At 44.9% G+C, this 20,175-nt stretch overlaps 2 protein-coding genes across 2 annotated transcripts in view; both read right to left on the bottom strand.

Annotated features, from left to right (window-relative positions):
• ATP1B4 (ATPase Na+/K+ transporting family member beta 4) overlaps window positions 1–20,175 on the bottom strand; it is an 80,003-nt gene that overhangs the window by 57,646 nt on the left and 2,182 nt on the right. The window lies entirely within an intron of this gene.
• Window positions 3,867–13,446, bottom strand: ZBTB33 (zinc finger and BTB domain containing 33). The gene is made up of 2 exons (XM_081848043.1): window positions 13,328–13,446; window positions 3,867–8,679 (listed from the first exon to the last, which is right to left on the bottom strand). Exon 2 carries the CDS (start codon window positions 8,675–8,677, stop codon window positions 6,656–6,658), a length of 2,022 nt encoding a protein of 673 aa, XP_081704169.1. The 5' UTR covers window positions 8,678–8,679; window positions 13,328–13,446; the 3' UTR covers window positions 3,867–6,655.

The raw sequence follows: 20,175 nt of genomic DNA, 5'->3' as shown, positions 1-20,175 counted from the left end.
CTGCAGTAGATGGAAAGTGCTTCGTAAACAAAAACGTTTTTAAAACCAATCGCCTATATAAAACAAGCTAAATGAATGGAATAATAACAAAATGACTCCATATTCTTTTACCCCAATTCAGCCAAAAATAATGTGCACAAAAGCAGCCTCTCTTGTGTGTAGCTGGTACCAATGTCCCGTTTGCATCACAATTTAACTCTCCTGAACTGATAGGTCCATCTTTTGATGACCCAGGGTCACCAATTGTCATATGGGACAAGCAGGTTGTGCCTTGAGTAGGATGCAGGGCTCTGAGAATTGTCACAATCAAGTAGATGCTGGGCTACTTGATTGCCTCCACTGTAGGACACCAGCTCTACCTCATTTTGGCATCAGGCCAAAATCTTCCTCATCTGGCATCAGGCAACAGCAAATAGAGAGATGCAAAGCAGAGCCATTCCATTGCCTTTTCTCCCTGAATTGTTTTAATCCCAGCTGGTTTTTAAAATTCCTGTTTAAGAATTGTGCTTGTTTGCTCCCCTTTCCCCCCCTTATGCAGGCCTTTTTGATAAGCTTACATAAAGTGCTCTGGGATACTTTCTGTTGTTTTGCTAAACTGCAGGGTTAAAGTAGTCTGAATAAATAATATTTTTTTTAAAAAATAACAACAGCAAAAAGAATTAGATTTTGAGACATACTACATAAATGAGTTAAAACAATGGTTTCTCATTGGTAAATAAAGGTAAAGGACCCCTGGATGGTTAAGTCCAGTCAAAGGCGACTCGGGGTGCAGCACTCATCTCGCTTTCAGGCCGAGGGAGCCTGTGTTTGTCCACAGACAGCTTTCCATGTCATTTGGCCAGCATGACTAAACTGCTTGTGGACCTGACATTGGACCCAACAGACTTGTCATTGTCCCTATTCAGACTAATTGCCTCTTTCCTTCAGTTTACGCCTGCAAAGGAATCCAAATCTGACTTTCAAAAACTGGGCAGCAGCAAAAGCCATCCATGAACAGCAATCCCAGAAACAACTGTTTCGTTTTGTTTTCTCAATAATAAACTGTTTGCACATTGGGAAAATTAATAGCTTTTTATTTTTTTGCCATACAAAGCTCTAAGAACTAAAGGTCAAGTATTGGTTAATGAAAAGCAAAACACAATTCCCAAGAAAGTATGTTAAGGAAAAAAACTGTACAAATTATATACATTACAGTACTGTATTGATTCAATATTATTTTTTAAAAAGGATAAAGCTCAGTAGAAACCAGTATGGAATAAACCACGGCCCCCACCCCTTAAAAAAAGTTCTATGCTTTAGTAGGAAATAAATACGCAATGCACTGATATTCCCTGCCCCCTTACATGTTTTAATTTTATACTGGAATGTCATGATATGGATTATGAAAAGAAATCATTAAGGAGAACTTAACACTCTCCTACCCACCTCACCCTCGCAATACCACTTACTTGGACTTAAGGGTTGTTTGTATACATTACAGTGGTACCTCGGTTTAAGAACAGCCCTGTTTACAAACTATTTGGCTTACGAACTCCGCAAAACTGGAAGTAGTGTCCTGGTTTGCGAACTTTACCTCAGTCTAAGAACAGAATCCGAACGGTGGAAGGGCTCCAGCGGCGGGAGGCCTCATTAGGGAAAGCACGCCACAGTTTAAAAATGGTTTCTGTTTAAGAACGGACTTCCAGAATGGATTAAGTTTGTAAACCGAGGTACAACTGTATACAGAAAGGTCGTGGCAGAATCAAAGACTGTACCACCTCAGTCTGCAGGTAGGTCAGGTGCATAGCTGTCAACTTTCAGATTTGAAAATAAGGGATCAGCAGCCTCAAAAATAAGGGATCAGCAGCCTCACCTGTCCCGGGGACAGTCTACGGGATTGCTAATAATCCGGGATCATAGCTGTTAACTTTCAGATTTGAAAATAAGGGATCAGCAGCCTCACCTGTCCCGGGGACAGTCTACGGGATACCTAACAATCCGGGATAGCAGCAGGAAGCAGCAGCAAACGGCGCTGGAATAAGGGAATTTCTCGCAAAAAAAAGGGAAGCTTGGCAGCTATGGTCAGGTGTCATGCATTAAACTTGCAAGAAGAGGGATATGCTGAACTGTTCTCCCTTGCTGCATGCAAGGTGATGGGCAAAGCACTCGAAAAACACGAATGCAGACTGATGTGGTACTTCCAGAAGCGTGCCGCATTATTCTGGGTAACGTGCAAGATGGACGCAGCAGAACTTGCCTGAAACAAGTTCAACCAAAATCAAGGGCACTTAGTTCCAAGCAGGACATGTTTGGAATGGTGTCAATAAACCACTATTATTTTAACCTTGAGTACAGATTTGCTATGGGGTTTCTGGTTAATATCTAGCTCTTCTGTACAAACACATTTTTAGGTTACAGTAACCTTCCTCCCCACAGTCAACATGCTAATATTTACAGAAAGGTGATAAGTGAGGATAGAAACCAAAAGTGTTTCTTTTTAACCCTACAGAAAGCAAAAGTCAGGTGCTTTAATATCGAAACGATAGGGTGTCACCAAAATGGCTGAAGGTACAGAACGGGTACAGCGTCATCTCCAACCCATAATTACTAAAAGCAGAGGATTTCAAAAATATAAACACACTTTATACGGACTTTTCAACTTTGGATACTGAAACTTTCTTCCTAGGAAAAGCAAGGAACCTGAGATGCCTGCATGTATGATTCTTCTACCAAAAACATACAGCTTGGAACCCTATTGTCCAGTTTTCTTTTACACTTAATCGAAAGAAAAAAGAAAAAGACGCCTTCTATAGGCATGATTTGGGGCTGTATCTAACATTAAGTCATACTCAAGAATAGAACCACTGAAAATAAAGGGCGTGAACAACTTAGGTTCATTAATTTCAATCAGCCTACTCTGAGTAGGATACGATCCCTTTAAGTTTTAAAAAGTTTCAGCAATTATGTCCCGGTTCTCCTGAAATTACCAGGGAGCCTAGATCTGCAGTGGCGCAGTGCAGGACGGGGACAGAGCTGCGAGTTGGAAGGGATGAGGGTCATCTAGTCCAACCCCCTGCAATGCAGGAATCTTGTTGCCCAACCCAGGACTGGAATAAGACTCCCTTTCTCAGGTATAGTTGCAGGGGGGGTGTTAAAAGGAGAGGCACCCTCCATTTGCCCTCATCTTTCCTTTGGTGGCAGCAAAGGCATTGGGTCTGGAATCTAAGAAGGGAAGCAAGAAGGGGCACCCGGACCTATTTGAGGGGAAGTTCCCCTTAAAGGAACTTGGGAGGGTGGTGCTCCCTGTCCAGAAGTCCAGTTTGGGGGCTGAAGGGTCGCAGCACCCCCTACCAGGTTGTCCATGTTTGCTTCAAAGCTGTACATGCTATAGGGGACCCTGACCTTGGACAACCCCCTATTGGTTGTACGAGTATTCACCAGCACTCAGGCTGTTCAGTCTTTTGATCCATGCCCTAGGCCTACACTAAACCTATTCGCTGTAATTAATCAATAAAGTTGTGGCCTTTATTATTCTCAGCTATGTATCATGGTTTATTTCTGTACTCCTTCCTCTGCGCTGCAGCTAGTATTCTCTGGAAGTGTAGGTTGTTTGACTCCATAGCTAGCATCTGCTATAAGATGCACAAAACCTATCGTTTGAAGGAATACTGAGCAATTTTTACTTAGCACAAAGCAACTTTTCTTTTGCTAAGAACTACTAATATTTTCTCTTTAACAGGGATCTGGTTCACTCCTAAAATTTTAGAGAAACTTGGAAGCATGCCTCCTGTACCAGAAGGAACACACCAATTTCAACTAGTGATTAAAATTATCATCACCACCACAAATCACAGATTTAAATATGAACCACTCACTTTAAAACATGATTTATGGAAATATTTTCTTTTTAATCCCCCCCCCATAAACAAAATGTATTCTCAGTCTAGATAACAAAGGACCTTTGCCCATTACTGCAAACACAGATTTCCAATATCCTTTTTGTCATAGCTTATCACATTTCAACAGACCTTACTTTCTTGCCAGAAAAGTAGATATATATTTTTTTTAATCAAGGGATTAAAATCTAAAGGTGAAGGACCAGGAGCAAGACCTTGGGGGGTCATGGCAGAGGGCTTGGTGAAGACGTCAAACCAGTGGTGCAATAGCCATGAAAAAGGGGGTGACGCTCCTTAGAGGAAAGATTACAGACTTTTTAGTTTAGAGAAAAGGCTAGGAAGAGGCAAGATGATAAAAGTTTATAAAATAGTGGAAGAAGTGGATTTTAAAAAAATTCTCCCCCTCTCATGGACATCCTAGGAAGCTGAATGTTGGAAGATTCAATATTTCTCCATGCAGCACATAGTCAAACTATGGAACTAGTTTCCCCAGGAGGCAGCGATGGCCAACAACTTGGATGGCTTTAGAAGAGTATTAGACAAATACCTAAAGGAGAGGGCTATTAATGGCTACTTGCCATGATGGCTATATGCTCTGCTTCCACAGCTGGAGGCAGCAATGGTTCCAAATAGCTGCGCTGGAAACCATAGAAGGGGAGAGGGCTCTTGTGCTCATGTTTTGCTTTCTGGTTTCCTGCAGGCACCTGGCTGGCCACAGGCCGCAGGACTAGACGGGCCATTGGCAAGATCTAGCAGGCTATTCTTATGTTCTTAAAATTAAGGTCCAGAGGTGGTTGTGTTTAAAATGAAATGTTTATTTCACAAAACATGGGGAGAGGGAATTCTAAAGTGGTGGGAAGAAGAGATTTTAACGACATACCACTGATTTCTAGCTACTTCTATTCATCACAATCCTTTCCCGTCTTCTATAACGTCTCCACACACCCCCTACATCCCCGCGTAATTTACAAAAATTTAGGACGTCATTCAATGTAAAGCAACAGACTACATGACTGCTGACCAGTTTACTTGGGACAAGCTCCCCCACAACTCAAGATGGACTTTTACTATAACCACAGCATTAAAAAATGTGTTACACTGTGCAAGAGGGGGAAGTAAACAGGCACAATGTCTGAGACCTGACACACCCCTGCCAGTGAACGTACGTGAGATGTTAAATCCTTATCAGAACTCCTAACTAACCTGACAGTTACCTTGAAATGAAGTCAAACTAACTAAGTTCATGAAAAACTATAAATAAGTTCAAATATGGAAAAAATGACAGTAAGCCTGCAACTTACACGGGGGTTATGTTCTGGGGAGAGTCAAAGCACATTGGGTGCAACAGCAGCTGTGATTGCCAGTCTTTTTTACCCCTGAACACTTTCCTCCCTTCTGCCCCCTTTAAAAAAGTTTTGCCAAGCACATAAAGTTGCATGCACGCTAGTTAAATGTAAGTTGTGAGCGTATTGTACATCATTTGAAGTGTAACTTTGGGAAACAGCTTCCACACCCTTCAGCACAAAACAAAAACAAAAACCCACCTATACAGTTATACCTGTCACCACCTTTTCCCATGGTAAGCTAAATGGAAAACGGCAGCTTAATCCAACATGATTTCAGCAAAAGGAGGGTCTGACATAATTCCTTGATATTGCAGGGTTGAAAATGTGGGCAGACTGAAGAAGGGCAATGTCACTGGACAATTTTGCTGACAAAGCCCCTCCTGTGTTGTTTAGGATAGAACACAATGGTCCAGCCACTGCGTCTTTTTAATTACCAAATATAAATAAAACTTGTTCAGGCTTCTTCAAACAAATAGCATCTTTTCTCCTCCAAGATAACAAGCTTACATTATGAGCAATTTTTGTGAAGGCAGAATGGTTATTTTGGAGCAGAACAGATTTAGGATGCCACTTAGAAAATAATTTGATTTATGGACAGGATGATTGGACCTTCACATACCCTCCCGCAACAACACTGTATTTTCCATTAAGTTAAAAGGAGTGCAATGATTTCTACTATAAAAAAAGAACTAAGCTATAATCAGGAAACCTATCCAGACTGCCTTTACGTAGTCTCAAACAATTTTTTAAAAAATATCAGTTTTAAAGTGCTAGCATGAAAGAAGGGATTACATAATAAGTGGTTCAAGAGGCAAGAAATGTTCCCATTATTCTACAAGTTATCGGGGTCATTTCTCATTACAAAAGACTCTCAACTTACGTGGGGGTTATGTTGCAGGGACTGCACCTAATGCCAAAGTCATGTTTGGTCAAAACACACTGGGTTCAACGGCAGGAGGGATTGTCACAGTCCTTTTTCCTGGACATCTGCCCCCTATTTAATTTAAAAAAATAAAAATTTGCCAAACACATGAAGCTGAATGCGCATGGGTTATAAATGCATAAGTTGTGAGTTACCTTTATTGTAAAGAAGCCACACCTTTTCAAACAATTATTTCACCAGATTTTGATCCATGATAATGAACCAAACACATTTAACACCTAGCTTCTCAAGTGCCTTTTCCCATATTCAAGTGAAGCATTTTTCTTTCCCTGACCAATTTTCTTTCACAAGCATCTCTGAAACTTATAGGCATTCTAGTCTTATCATACTACATTTTGTTGGCTAGGTGTTAACACACTGACTTGTTATATAACATGAGACATCCTACAACTTTTTTCAAGCAGCCCATTTAAAGAAGTTTTTCTTTATATATATATATATATATCTATATATATATATATCTATATTTCTATTTCGATCAGAGAGAAGATTCAGTAAGATTCCGGTATAACAAACTCAAATTCAGTACTGCCATCCGATGGATTTTGTTTGAATAGTGATTCACTTCCCTGGGGAACAAAGATATCATCCCAGGTCATTGGCTTTGCTGAAGGGTTAGGGGCTGGTTCTTGAGGGGCTTCTTTTGCAGGGTCAACAGGATAAACAAGAGCATCGTCATTTACCATAGGTATATCGCTGGAACTACCTGAAATATATGCATAATTTCTGATCTGCAGAGACCGACAGGGATGCAAGCGATATAGCTTGGACTCGCCAGAAGGATCCTGGCTGTGAACCGATCTTACATGTGTGGCCATGACCTGATAGTTGATGAAACACTGACCACATGCCAAGCACTGGTACCGCCGCTCCCCGGTGTGGTGAATTTCATGCTTGGTGCGGTATTCTGCAAGAGGAAAAACCTTCTCGCAATAGCGACATGGATACTTCTTCTCCCAAGAATGCACGTTGAAGTGTCTCCGCAAACTTGTAAGACAAACATAAGACCTCCTGCACACAATGCAGATGTAGTAGACTTTGCCATCCATTATGAGCTCATAGTGATCATCATGCTTTACTTTGAGGCGCTTCCTGTTTGTAGAATCGTCCCCCGATGTTCTGGGCATGTCATCCAACTGCACTTCTCCATCAGCCTCATCTTTCACAGGAATTACAATATCATAGGTATCTTCACCAATGTTTGCATAGACCTTGCAACCTGTCGACAAGCCTTCTATCTCAGTAGCTTTATCTAAAGTGATGGTCTTCTGGCCTTCCGTCACATGCTTTGGCACAGAGCCCGCTGGAGCGTCCTTGTTGCTCCCAGGAAGAACATCAGAAACTTTCTTTTTGTACTTTCTGGGTGGGGAGACTGGTTCTTGGGGAAAGCTAGGACTGTGCTTCTTCTGTACTCCTGTGGCATCAGGTGCAGCAGCTGGTTTAGGAGTGGTGGGCTGCTGGACCAAAGAACTGCTGCTTGCTGACCCTGGGCTGGACGAACCGAGGATGTCGTCATCATCTTCAACATCCTCATCCTCATCCTCTTCTTCATCAATGGCATTGGTCTCCATGTCAGTTAAGGAGTCGTTAATAGATGGCTGCTGATTCTCTTCGGGGATAGGAGATACCTCTATTTCATGCGATGAGCCAGCATTCGGCAAAGCTCCAATCTGCGGCCTATTTAACACAAGCATATTTGAAGCCGCAGGTTTTGGAAGCAAGGGGACAAACGGCTCAGCAGGTACTTGGTTTTCAGTTGGATTTGACTGCCCAGGGCATGAGTCAAGCCTCGGAGCTGTCGCTGTAGCTGACTGAGGCGGGGAACTGCTAGTACAATTTATTTGGTCAGGCACTCCCACAGGATTTAGGCAAGGCTGGCTCTGTGCTACTACAGTAGGCTCCAGGGGACAGTCCTTTGGAGGCACAAGCTCGGAGCAGAAAATGACGTCGTCATCGTCAGAATCACTAATGGTAATCTTTGCAGAATCACACACTTCCCCATGCAATGAGACCGTTACTGCGGGCTTCTCATCAATTAGATTTTGGCCCCCAGCTGGTGTTGGAGGTTTCTGTACTTCGAGGCCATTAGTTTCAGAGTTGGGCCATTCTGAAGCGCCAGGCTTGACACTTCCTGACATACTTTTCACCTGCTGCAAAGGACCACCCAAATCAGCAAGGAATTTAACCCCCAGCAACTGCCCTGATTTAATTAACTCATCGAGCAAGTCCGATCTCACCCGGACTATTTTGGAGCTGTAAATGTAATTGAGAATTTCTGCAAAAATCTCTGCTCTGATGAAGTTCAGTTCAACTACTTGACCTGCAAGTGCGAAAAGCTGGTGGAAGTAAGTGCTGGAGGCTGAAAGGACATTTCTGTGGGCTCGAAATTTCCGGTCCTCCACAATGATGGTAACATCACAGAAAAGTCCATGTCCTCGCTGTTCGTCCAAAGCCTTTAACAACATGCCAGAGTACTGGTTGTTTGTTGCGGTGATTAGCTTCTGGGTCTCCATTCCTACAATGAGAAAGAGAAGTGTGTTCATATGTATGTGCTACAGAAGGAGATGCGTATACTATGCGCCCCAAATATCATCTTGAATGTTCAGTAGCAGCATCTTGAACCAAAATGAAAGTTTTTAAGTTGGAATGTTAATGAATTTGACTTATGAGATTATCTTGCTTGGAAGCCATGTATTAAGGAACAACTCAGAGTTCCTCAAAACGGAAAGCATTAAGAATATTTACTACTACATTTCCCAATAACCTGGGCTACAAACTTAAACTACAGTGGTACCTCAGGATGCGAACAGGATTTGTTCCAGAACCCCATTCGCATCCTGAAGCAAACGCAACCCGCTTCTGCGCACGACGTCATTTTGACCGTCTGCGCATGAGCAAGTGGTGAAACCCGGAAATAACGTGCTCCGTTAATTCCAGTTCGCCGCGGAGCGCAACCCGGAAGCGCTTATCCTGAAGCATATTCAACCTGAGGTATGACTGCACTCATTTTAAAAGTAAATTTTCATAACAATAATGGCCCTTATTTTTGCATGATGTGTTTAAAGTTGCATGTGTTACGGGGGGGGGGGATCATCCAAGAGAGTGTGTGTACAAAGAATGGGTTCAGTTCCAGATACTATCAGATAGAAAGCTGTGCTTAAAAAACCAAATAATTTATTAATGTCCCAAACTAAATACTGTTTCCCTTCAAATAAAGCCAAATGTTATAAGGCTGCAGCCTCTTGGTTGACAGAAAAGCAGCTTTGAAAAATATCTAAGCAACGCTGTCAGTGACAACGCTTTTCCTAGAACTATTTTGCAGAAAAACGATAAATATTTACAAACCTCAAATGCCAAACATCTGTGCAAATCCAATACATAAAGAAGACTGATTATATTATATCAGCCTCTTTGGGGATAAATGCATCTCTCATTCTCCTAATTACCGTATTTTTCGCCCTATAGGACGCACTTTTCCCCCTCCAAAAATGAAGGGGAAATGTGTGTGCGTACTATGGGGTGAATGCAGGCTTTCGCTGAAGCCTGGAGAGCGAGAGGGGTCGGTGCGCACTGACCCCTCTCGCTCTCCAGGCTTCAGGACAGCCACAGCGCCAGCCCCACAAGGTCAGGGGACAGCAGGGAGGCGGAACGCCGCCATCCCACTGTCTCCCGATGTGGTTTGGAGGCTGATGGCGGGGAGACGCATGCTTCTCCCCGCTGCCTGCCCCGCAAGCTCCGGGGACAGCTGGGAGGCGCAGCGTGTCTTCCCGCTGTCCCCGGACCTGGTCTGCAGGCGGGCGGCGGGGAGAAGAGTGCTTCTCCCCGCCTCCTGCCCCGCTGTCCCCAGACCTGGTCTGCAGGCAGGCGGCGCGGAGAAGAGCGCTTCTCCCCGCTGCCGGCCCCACAAGCGCCTGGGGGGGGGGGAAATAATTTTTTTTCTCTTTATTTCCCCCCAAAAAACTTGGTGCGTCCTATGGGCCAGTGCGTCCTATGGGGCGAAAAATGCGGTAAGAGGAAAACTAAAAATATTTTTAAAGAATACTGTTAACTGAAGCAAAGAAAATGCAAGGGGGCATTTATATATTGTTACACAACCGAGGGCTACTACCTTACACATGTATTGTTAGTCTGGTTGTCAGACTAACAACTTGGGCAACTGTTAAAGACATGGGAGCCCAGTTCCCTATTGCATCCTTAGAGCAAAGAGCTTATCCAACCTTCTTCTTGTGCAGCTGCTTTTACCCTGGGGGAAAACTGCTCTTTAGCGACCAGTCAGAACAAATGACAATTTGGCTTTTCCTCATATGTTACCTGACATTTGTTCCGATCTATAGCTGAAACTGCTTGGACCTGTGCTTTCTAGGATGGGCCCAGTGAGACAACGTTGTATATTAGAATAATTAAAGTGCAGACAGCTCCTGTCCTGTATGAAAGAGAGTGAGAATGAAGTCAGAAATTCAGTGCTTGTAAGATCCTACAGATTGAGAAGCCAGCTTGGTTAAATAGTATAGGCATGCTGAGACATATCCTTGGAGGTGTTTGCATATATATATATATATATATGCAGGTTTTGGTGTCCTCGGGTGTCTTCCCGTGTAAAAGTTGGGGTGTCTAGGCGACGTTTCGACGAGGTCTCACTCGTCATCTTCAGGCTGGTGCTTTCGGCTTCTTGTTACTGGAACAGAGCAGGATCTCAGTGTTTGAGTTCCTATAAATACTGTAGAGGGGGTGTGGTGTATAGCCTCCAATGTTCTGGGCAGAGAGGAAGTTCCCAGGCTTCCTCTCTGCCCAGAACATTGGAGGCTATACACCACACCCCCTCTACAGTATTTATAGGAACTCAAACACTGAGATCCTGCTCTGTTCCAGTAACAAGAAGCCGAAAACACCAGCCTGAAGATGACGAGTGAGACCTCGTCGAAACGTCGCCTAGACACCCCAACTTTTACACGGGAAGACACCCGAGGACACCAAAACCTGCATTCCTGTACCCGTGAAAATCTACGAAAGCATATATATATATATATATATATATATATATATATATATAACTACTTAAAGGGACTATAGACCAGATATGTGGGAGGAGAGCATGTGAGAGCGTGAAGCCTGGGAAAGGCCCACTTTCAGGACTAAATCTAGCTCCATCACAGCCACTACCACCATCAATGGCAAAGACAGCTGTAGACCAGCTCCCTCTCACCCTGTGCTGCACATGTAAAAAGGGATAACCGGACTGAAGCTTCCATTGGCTGCAGAGGGAAGGGCAGAACAGAGTTTTGAGGTTCCCCTTTGGAGACTCAATTCAGGGCTACATCACCTGGAAATCAAGCTCACTTTGCCAAGTTGGCTCAGTTACCCCTACCCTAGTTGAAACAGCACCCTAACCCTAACCCCAACCACAGCTGGGGAAAGTTTCAGCTGCAGTCAAAGCTGGAGTAACAGAACCTGTAAACAAAGCATCAACTCTTAGGAGTGAAGCATAGAGGATTATCATGCAGAATATATTTGTCAAACTGGAGCAACAAGTTTCTATAGGAAAAGCAAAAACCTTGGGAAATCTTTGATTGCTACATACACATGTTCTATGCTCAACTCCACTCAGCTTCACACTGTGTCCAGAGACAATCAGCTAGTGCATGCAGTTCTTTTGTGATTTTGCTTTATACATGCCCCAAACTGAAGGCTGATGGAACCACTGCAAACAGCAGCAGCAGCAGCAGCAGCAGCAGCAGCAGCAAGGAGAACTTCTGGGTGGCTGCTGTGAAACACTTTCAAGTGTAAATGATGGTATTCAAATTGTAAGTGTGTGAAATGGAAGAGGCTTTAAGGTGCCATTTGTGGGGGGGGGGAGTGAGATGCAACTACAAGGGGAAGATGCTAGGTGGAAAAAGAGCAGAAGCAGAGATGGGGAGGGGGAGGGAACACTTGGGAGGAAAATAAACAATGAACACCAAGGAGGGAAGAAGCAAACAGCAACCTCAGGAAGGGGATGTGCTGTAGCACCCTAGGAACATGGGATGCTGCATTATACCAAATCAGACTTATGGGTCTATCTGGCCCAGTAACGTATACACTGGCTGGCAGGGGCTTTCCAGGGTTTCAGACAGTCCTACCTGGAGTTGCTCAACCCGTTGAGTTGCAGCTCTTCTATTGGGGGAAGCAGGGGGTGGGGTGGGGTGGGGTCATGGCAGACCAACTCAAGCTGCAAGTCCCCCTACACTAAGCATCTACTGTACAGCTCAAGTATACTCTCTAGGCCCTTGTCCCCCCCAAGCATAGCTGGACCAGGGGGCTCGTCCACACTTCTACCTAGGAAGCATGGGTCCAAGTGCTTTTCCACATTCTAGGCATATGTCTGAGTGGTTTCCCCTTTGTCCCTCTCTTTCCTAGGGCAAACCTGCTCTTTAGCGATAGACTGGAACAAATGGTCATCCAGGGAAAACCCGAATTGCCTTTACAAGAGGAATTAGGGATAAGCCCCTTAACCAGCAACTTCCCCCAGGGAAGCTCTTTCTTTGGTGCTGAACTGGAACAAAGGCAATCTGCAGAAAACTCAATTGTTGTTTGCTCCGATTCAGCACAAAACCATGTGTTTCCCTGGCGGGCAGGGGGGTGGGGGGGGCAGGGAGATGCAAACGGAAGTATGAACAAGCCCTGATCAATGGGGGCTGTCCTCTTATTTGTTATTTACCCTTTGCTTCCAAAAAGAAAATAAATCGGCGGTGGGGGGGGGGTGCTCTATCCCTGAAGGGAAAGGAAGAATCCCAGTAGGGGCAAACCAACACACTTGAGGGTTCAGCACAAGTTGGTGGAGTGGGTGGGGGGCGCGCGCAAAAAATAACGGGGGAAGGGGAAGCGGCTCTCCAGGACACCCCAGGGGGCTGCTTCCTCTCCCCCTGGCTCCTTCTCCCCCCACCCTTTCTCCAGCCGAGCTAATGGGGGAAGCCGCTGAGCCCCCCCCCCCGTAGCATGCTGGGGGCGGTGGGGGAATCACGCGCAAGGCGGCACCGGCTTGCACAAAGGAGAGCGCGCCGCCTTCTTTTCCTGCCGGCCTCACCCGGCGCTTCACCTTCCCTGGGACCCCGCCCGCACCCCGCGTAAGTGGGGGTTGGGGAGGTAGGAGAGAGAGGGAGAAAGAGAGATATATACAGGCCCGGTACCTCCGCCGCGCTCCTTGCGCCGTCGCCCAAAGCCGCCAGCCCCGAAGACAGGCGCACGCGAAAACTCGCCGCCCGCAGACGTCCAAGACGCCTCCCCGTTAGCCACGCCGCCGCCAGGGGCCGCTGTTGCAGGCTCTCCGTAGCGCCTGCGCCGCTTCCTCTCCCCGCCCCGCCTCACGGTTTCAAGAATCGGGAGGCGAACACGCGCGCACGCTCGGAAGGTTTCGGCGACTTCGCCCGAGCGCGCACGGCAACGTTGGGAAAGGGCGCGTTCGAAGGGAGAGCCTTAAGGAGAGCGCGCTCGGCTGCTGTCGGAAAATTCCGGCGAAAGAAAGGAAATCCAGAAAGGAACCCCGAAAGCTATTCGGCAACTTTCGGCTTTTGGGACGAGGACCGCATTCTGCGCGGCTCCAAGTCTTTTTTAAAGAAAATAAAAAAATTAATTGATCGATCGGGTGGTTAATTTATTTTATTTTATATTATTATTATTATTATTATTATTATTATTATTATTATTATTATTATTATTATAAAATGGAGCTGCCAGAATGCGGTCATCTCGAACACGCCAAAAGCCGAAATTTCATTAATTAAAAGTAATTAAAGTCATGAATAAAAAAGAATTAATAGATGGATGGATGGCTAGGGCTCAGCAACCACAAAGCCAGGGTCCTAGAAAGCCGCCGCCCACGTGGCTGAGAGACATCAGAGCATCATCGCAAGCTCTCAAGCCACGTGTGCCGCAGAACCCAGGGAAAGTCACAGTCTTACTAAAGAATGGGGCTTCCGTGTAAACATAAAAAGGAGAATGCTGCGAACTCCTATGCATGCTCTGTACTTGGGAAGGAGTCTCTTTGAAGCTTACTTCCGAGTACAGCAAGCACCAGGTTGTTGTTTTTTCGGGTCGGGGGTGAAGGGAAGGCATAATCAGACATCACCTCTACCCTCAAAGCCCACAGACTCTAAATAAAAATCAGCATTTAAATACTCGTTCACTTTGGCTATAAAAAAAATTATGCTGCTGCTGCTACACCTGACTACCTACTACAAATACAAGTCCCACTTCAGTCAAGAGTGCTGGTGTTAAACTCACCAGTACTGTACTGAGAAAGAAAAGCAAGTTGATGTCCTGGGAAACAGCAGCTTATTCCAGGCAGCCACTGAATGACTGGAGGTAGCTGGGCATACTTCACTTTATGATGCATAGTCAAAACACAACTTGCATGTAAAATGCTTCCGACATTCTTTAAAAGCATACCTTGCAGCTAATCTCAGCAGGGGCAAAAATAAAGATTTACTTACCAAGTCTGCAAAGTGCTATCTGGTTGTCCCAGGAGCCACTTCAAATGCTAGATACCTATGCTAATGCCCTGACCTGCATTTGTCAATCTTGATAAAGACAGCCTAGAAAGCAGCTTGCCCCTAGCTTGGCTTTGGCTTTTACTCTGGAAACTGTTGATTTATGCACATCCAGTCAATCCACAACTGTATGAGCTGCCTACAAGTTGACAATGCAAGCCACTTATTAATCACTTCAGATTAGGCAACTGGTCCTAACATACGGTATATAAAAAAAGAACTTGATTCAATAACAGAAAAAACACAAGAAGCAGAAGTATCCTTTAAATCACCTATTGTCATTTAATTGTAATTACCTATTGTCATTTAATTCCCACCTGTATATTGATGGTGTCAACTATCTATTCAATAGAAATGACTGCAGTTTGTTTGTATTGCTAATGTACTTTCTCCGCTTGCAGTTAGCATAGTTCTGGGATTCATACCCTGCTTTCTCAGTAGAATCTGCAAGTGTTCTCTATTGTTTTCTGGGAGAAGCTCAACTGGTGAGCAGCCCTTGGAATGCTTGCCCACTAGGAAATAAGTGTGGAACTTCCAATAGTTAAAAGAATGTGGATGTATTCTCCTTCTTTCTGGGTATTTCTAATATTCCTCCCTACCCACATCTCTTTTCACTTTTAAGACAGAGTCAATTCCTCAGAGAGAGAAAAATTGTGGTAGTGCCTGTTATTTCCACAGTCTCTTGTAACTCCAATACTACTTTAACTTTACAAGTCCCCAGGTCACTTCCTGGGCAAGATGGTGTCAGGCAGCAGGGAGTCCTATTGAGTGACTCGCTGGATCATCACCTTGTGGTGAGTGGGCTTCCACATTCCTATGACCCTTGTGAGCGAAGCCATCGGGAGTCTCATACTCCCAGCAGGGTCACCAAAGGCGGTAAGGTCAAAAGGCAGGAGCTAGACCAAGAATGATCCAAGAAGTCCTCAATGGCAGAACAGGCGGAAGATACAACGGCTGTGATGGCAGATGAAGGCTGCATCAGATAAGAATCTACCAGTCGTCGTGATACTCACGCCATCGGAATAGAGCCTTACTGCGAAGACTGTGCGTTGGTCAGCGTGCACTGATCTAGACACATAAAACAAATGCATGCACAGGTGTCTTCCAAAAACCCATCGCAATCCCAAACCCCAAAAGTCCCATGGCGATCGGCAAATGGTAACAGGGGCAGGACTGTGAAATCTGGAAGGCCCTAGTCATGAACCGGTACATGGGCGGTGGATAGATTCAGTCGCCCTGACTCAAGGAATGAGGCAGTTGAGCATCTCGGCAGCTGTATCCATGACTGAGCAGCCCTATTTAGGATCCACTCTGTCGGCTCATCCCAAAAAGAGGCTAAAAAAGGTGCCCTAAACATAGTCTGCCTCCCTATTTCCCTGACTGGATTACCGTGCCCAGTGGGGTCACCCAGCGGTCATAAAAGAGAATTGAACTTTGGAACATGGAATATATGGACTTTGCTGGATGACACAGATGATGAGCATTCTGAATGCTGAACTGCCATCGTTGCAAGAGAGCTGCGACGTTTTAACATCAATATTGCAGTGCTTCAAGAAACTCGAAGAGCTGGTGAGGGACAACTGAAGGACAGAAAGGAGGCTACACTTCTTCTGGAAAGGTCTACCTGAACAAGAACATTGAATACATGGAGCAGGCTTTGCTATCAAAAAAGAGCTTGTGAAGCTCTTGCCAGAAGTCCCTATCAGCATTAATGAGCAACTTTCAACCCTTCGAATAAAACTCACCATAAACCATCAGACTATGATTCTAAGCGCTTATGCACCAACGCTGTATGCCAATGAAGGCATTAAAGATTTTTTTTTTTTACTCTCAGCTGGATACCATCCTCTCAGAGACACCTAAGGAGGATAAAGTTATTCTCCTGGGTGATTTTAATGCAAAAGTTGGGCAAGATTTCGATCTGTAGCCTTGGACTGTTGGGAAAGAAGGAACTGGCAACAGCAACCAGGACAGAATCTTACTTTTGACTATATGTGCAGCACACAACCTTGTTATTACCAACACACTCTTTCAACAACAATCATGGAGGCACCCTCAGTCAAACCACTGGCACCTCTTAGACTATGTAATTGTCCGAGTAGAAGATCGCTGTTATGTGCTCCTTACCAGAGCTGTGATGAGTGCTGACAACTGCTGGACAGATCACCGATTAATACACTCCACGATGGCTATCAAGATTATACCACAACATAAGCTTCAAGGTAGGAAACCAAGGTGCAAAACGAACACTCAAGCCCCTTAAGATTGCTTCCAAACGACTCTTAAGGACCATCTGCATTTGGAGTTCCCTGATAACATTGAGGAACACTGAACCAAGCTAAAAACATCAATTACTGCAGCATTTGAACAAACTATTGGATACCAAACCAAGAAACACCAGGACTGGTTTGATGAGAATAACAGTAAGATTGGAGACATTATTGACAAGAAAAGGAAGGCTTTTCAGATCTGGTAAAGAGATAGAAATAAATAAATAACTAATTTATTTATTTATACCCCATCCATCTGGTGGGGTTTCCCCAGCCACTCTGGGCAGCTCCCAACAGAATTTTAAAAACATGATAAAACACTAAACATTAAAAATCTCCCTAAATAGGGCTGCCTTCAGATGTATTCTAAAAGTCAGATAGCTTTTTATTTCCTTGACAACTATTGGAAGGGCGTTCCACAGGGCAGGCACCACTACTGAGAAGGCCCTCTGCCTGGTTCCCTGTAATCTCACTTCTCGCAGGGAGGGAACCACCCTCAGAGCTGGACCTCAGTGAACGATGGGGGTGGAGACACTCCTTCAGGTATACTGAGCCAAGGCCATCTAGGGCTTTAAAGGTCAGCACCAACACTTTGAATTGTGCTCAGAAACGTACTGGGAGCCAAAGTAGGTCTTTCAGGACTGGTGTTATATGGACTCAGCGGCCACTCCCAGTCAGCAATCTTGGTGCCACATTCTGGATTAGTTGTAGTTTCCAGGTCACCTTCAAAGGTAGCCCCAAGTAGAGTGCATTGCAGTAGTCCAAGCGGGAGATAACTAGAGCAGCGTTTCCCAACCTTGGGCCTCCAGCTGTTTTTGGACTACAACTCCCATCATCCTTAGCTAGCAAGACCAGTGGTCAGGGATGATGGGAATTGTAGTCCGAAAACAGCTGGAAGCCCAAGGCTGGGAAACACTGAACTAGAGCATGCACTACTCTGGCAAGACAGTCTGCAGGCAGGTAGGGTCTCAGCCTGCGTACCAGATGGAACTGGTAGGCAGCTGCCCTGGACACAGAACTGACCTGCGCCTCCATGGACAGCTGTGAGTCCAAAATGACTCCCAGGCTGTGCACATGGTCCTTCATGGGCACAGTTACCCCATTCGGGACCAGGGAGTCCTCCACACCTGCCCAACCCCTGTCCCCCCCAAAAAAAACATTACTTTTGTCTTGTCAAGATTCAGCCTCAATCTGTTAGCCTTCAGACACTCACACAGGTCATTCACCGCCTTCACTGGTGAGGTAGAGCTGGGTATCATCCGCATACTTATGAACACCCAGCCCAAACACCCTGATGATTTCTCCCAGCGGCTTCATATAGATGTTAAAAAGCATGGAGGAGAGGACAGAACCCTGAGGCACCCCGCAAGTGAGAACCCAGGGGACTGAACACTCAATCCCCAACACCACTTTCTGGACACGGCCTAGGAGGAAGGAGCAGAACCACTATATAACAGTGCCCCCAGCTCCAAGCTCCTCTAGACGGTCCAGAAGGATGTCAGGGTTGATGGTTTCAAATGCCAAATCTGGGAGAGCTGTGTACAGCTATTAACCAAATGAAACACAACAAAGCCAGCGGAACTGATGGGATACCTGCCGAAATCTTCAAAGTGGGTGGAACTGAACTTACACAACAACTTCACAAGCTCATCAAAAAAATCTGGGAGAGAGAGGAGATCCCAGCAGACTTTAGGGATGCCAAAATGATCAAAAGGTGACAGAATGGATTGTGGAAACTATTGAGGCATTTCTTTATTAGCTGCGGCCAGCAAAATTCTGGCAAGGATCTTAGCAAACTATCTCTTAACAATATCCGAGGCTACCCTTCCTGAATCCCAAAATGGTTTTAGACCTTCTAGGGGGACAGTGGACATGATTCTCACCACTCAACAGCTTCAAGAAAAATGCAGAGAACAAAACCAGCCCCTGTATATGGTGTTTACTGACCTGACTAAGACCTTCAACACTATAAATCGTATTGCCCTGTGGCATTTCCTTCTGAAAATTGGCTGCCCAGATAAATTTGTGAACATCCTTTGGCTCCTCCATGATGATATGACAGCAACAACAGCAATGGTTCTCAAAGTGAACCATTCACATTAGGACCAGGTGATAAACAGGGTTGTGTTATCGTCCCAACTCTATTCATTATTTTCATTGCCATGATCCTACACTTTGTCGAAAGGAAACTCCCCACCAGAGTAGAAATCATATATCAAACAGATAGAAAGCTCTTTAATCTGAGTAGGCTGAAAGCAAATAGTAAGGTTACCTTAACTTCTGTCATAGAGCTTCAGTATGCTTAGAGGATGACCTCCAAACCATCTTAAATATCTTCACGCAAGCTTACAAAAAGCTTGGCCTTTCACTCAACATCCAAAATCCAAAGTGCTGCACCAACAAACACAAAGCAACCCCTCTGCAGTGCCACAAATCCAACCCAATGGTGTAACGTTGGAAACTGTTGATCACTTCTCCTACCTGGGCAGTTATCTTTCTACAAGGGCCAACATTGATGCCAAAAGCCAACATCACCTGAGCTCTACAAGTGCAGCTTTCTCCAGATTGAAGTGCAGAGTGTTTGAGGACCGGGACAGTCGCAGGGAAACAAAAATGCTTGTACACTACTATTGTACTACTAACTGTATGCTTGTGAAACATGCACCTCTTATAAACACCATCTCCTCGAAAGATTCCATCAATGGTGTCTATGAAAAATTCTACACATCACTTGTGAAGACAGGCAAACTAATGCCAGTGTACTGGAAGAAGCAAAGATCGCCAGTGTCAAAGCAATGATTGTTCAACATCAACTTCGTTGGACTGGTCATGTTGTTCGGATGCCTGATTATCGTCTTCCAAAGCAACTACTCTATTCCAAACTTAAAAATGGAAAGCATAATGCTGGTGATCAACAAAAGAGCTTTAAAGACTCTCTCAAGGCAAATCTTTAAAAAGTAGTATAAACACCAACAACTGGGAAACACTGGCCTGCGAGTGCTCCAATTGGAGAACAGCCTTTACCAAAGGTATTGAAGACACTTGAATTCAGGACAAAAGGGAGAAACATGCTAAGAGGAAAGCACGTTTGACAAACCCTCACCATGTTCAACTCCCGCCCAGAAACCTATGTGGAAGGATGTGTGGATCCAGAATTGGCCTCCACAGTCACTTACGGACTCACTGTTAAAACCGTGTTCATGGAAGACAATCTTACTC

Source organism: Podarcis erhardii (genome assembly GCF_964252035.2).
Source record: "Podarcis erhardii genome assembly, chromosome: Z".
Classification (NCBI taxonomy): domain Eukaryota; kingdom Metazoa; phylum Chordata; class Lepidosauria; order Squamata; family Lacertidae; genus Podarcis; species Podarcis erhardii.
This window is presented reverse-complemented; position numbering and strand designations above follow the sequence as displayed.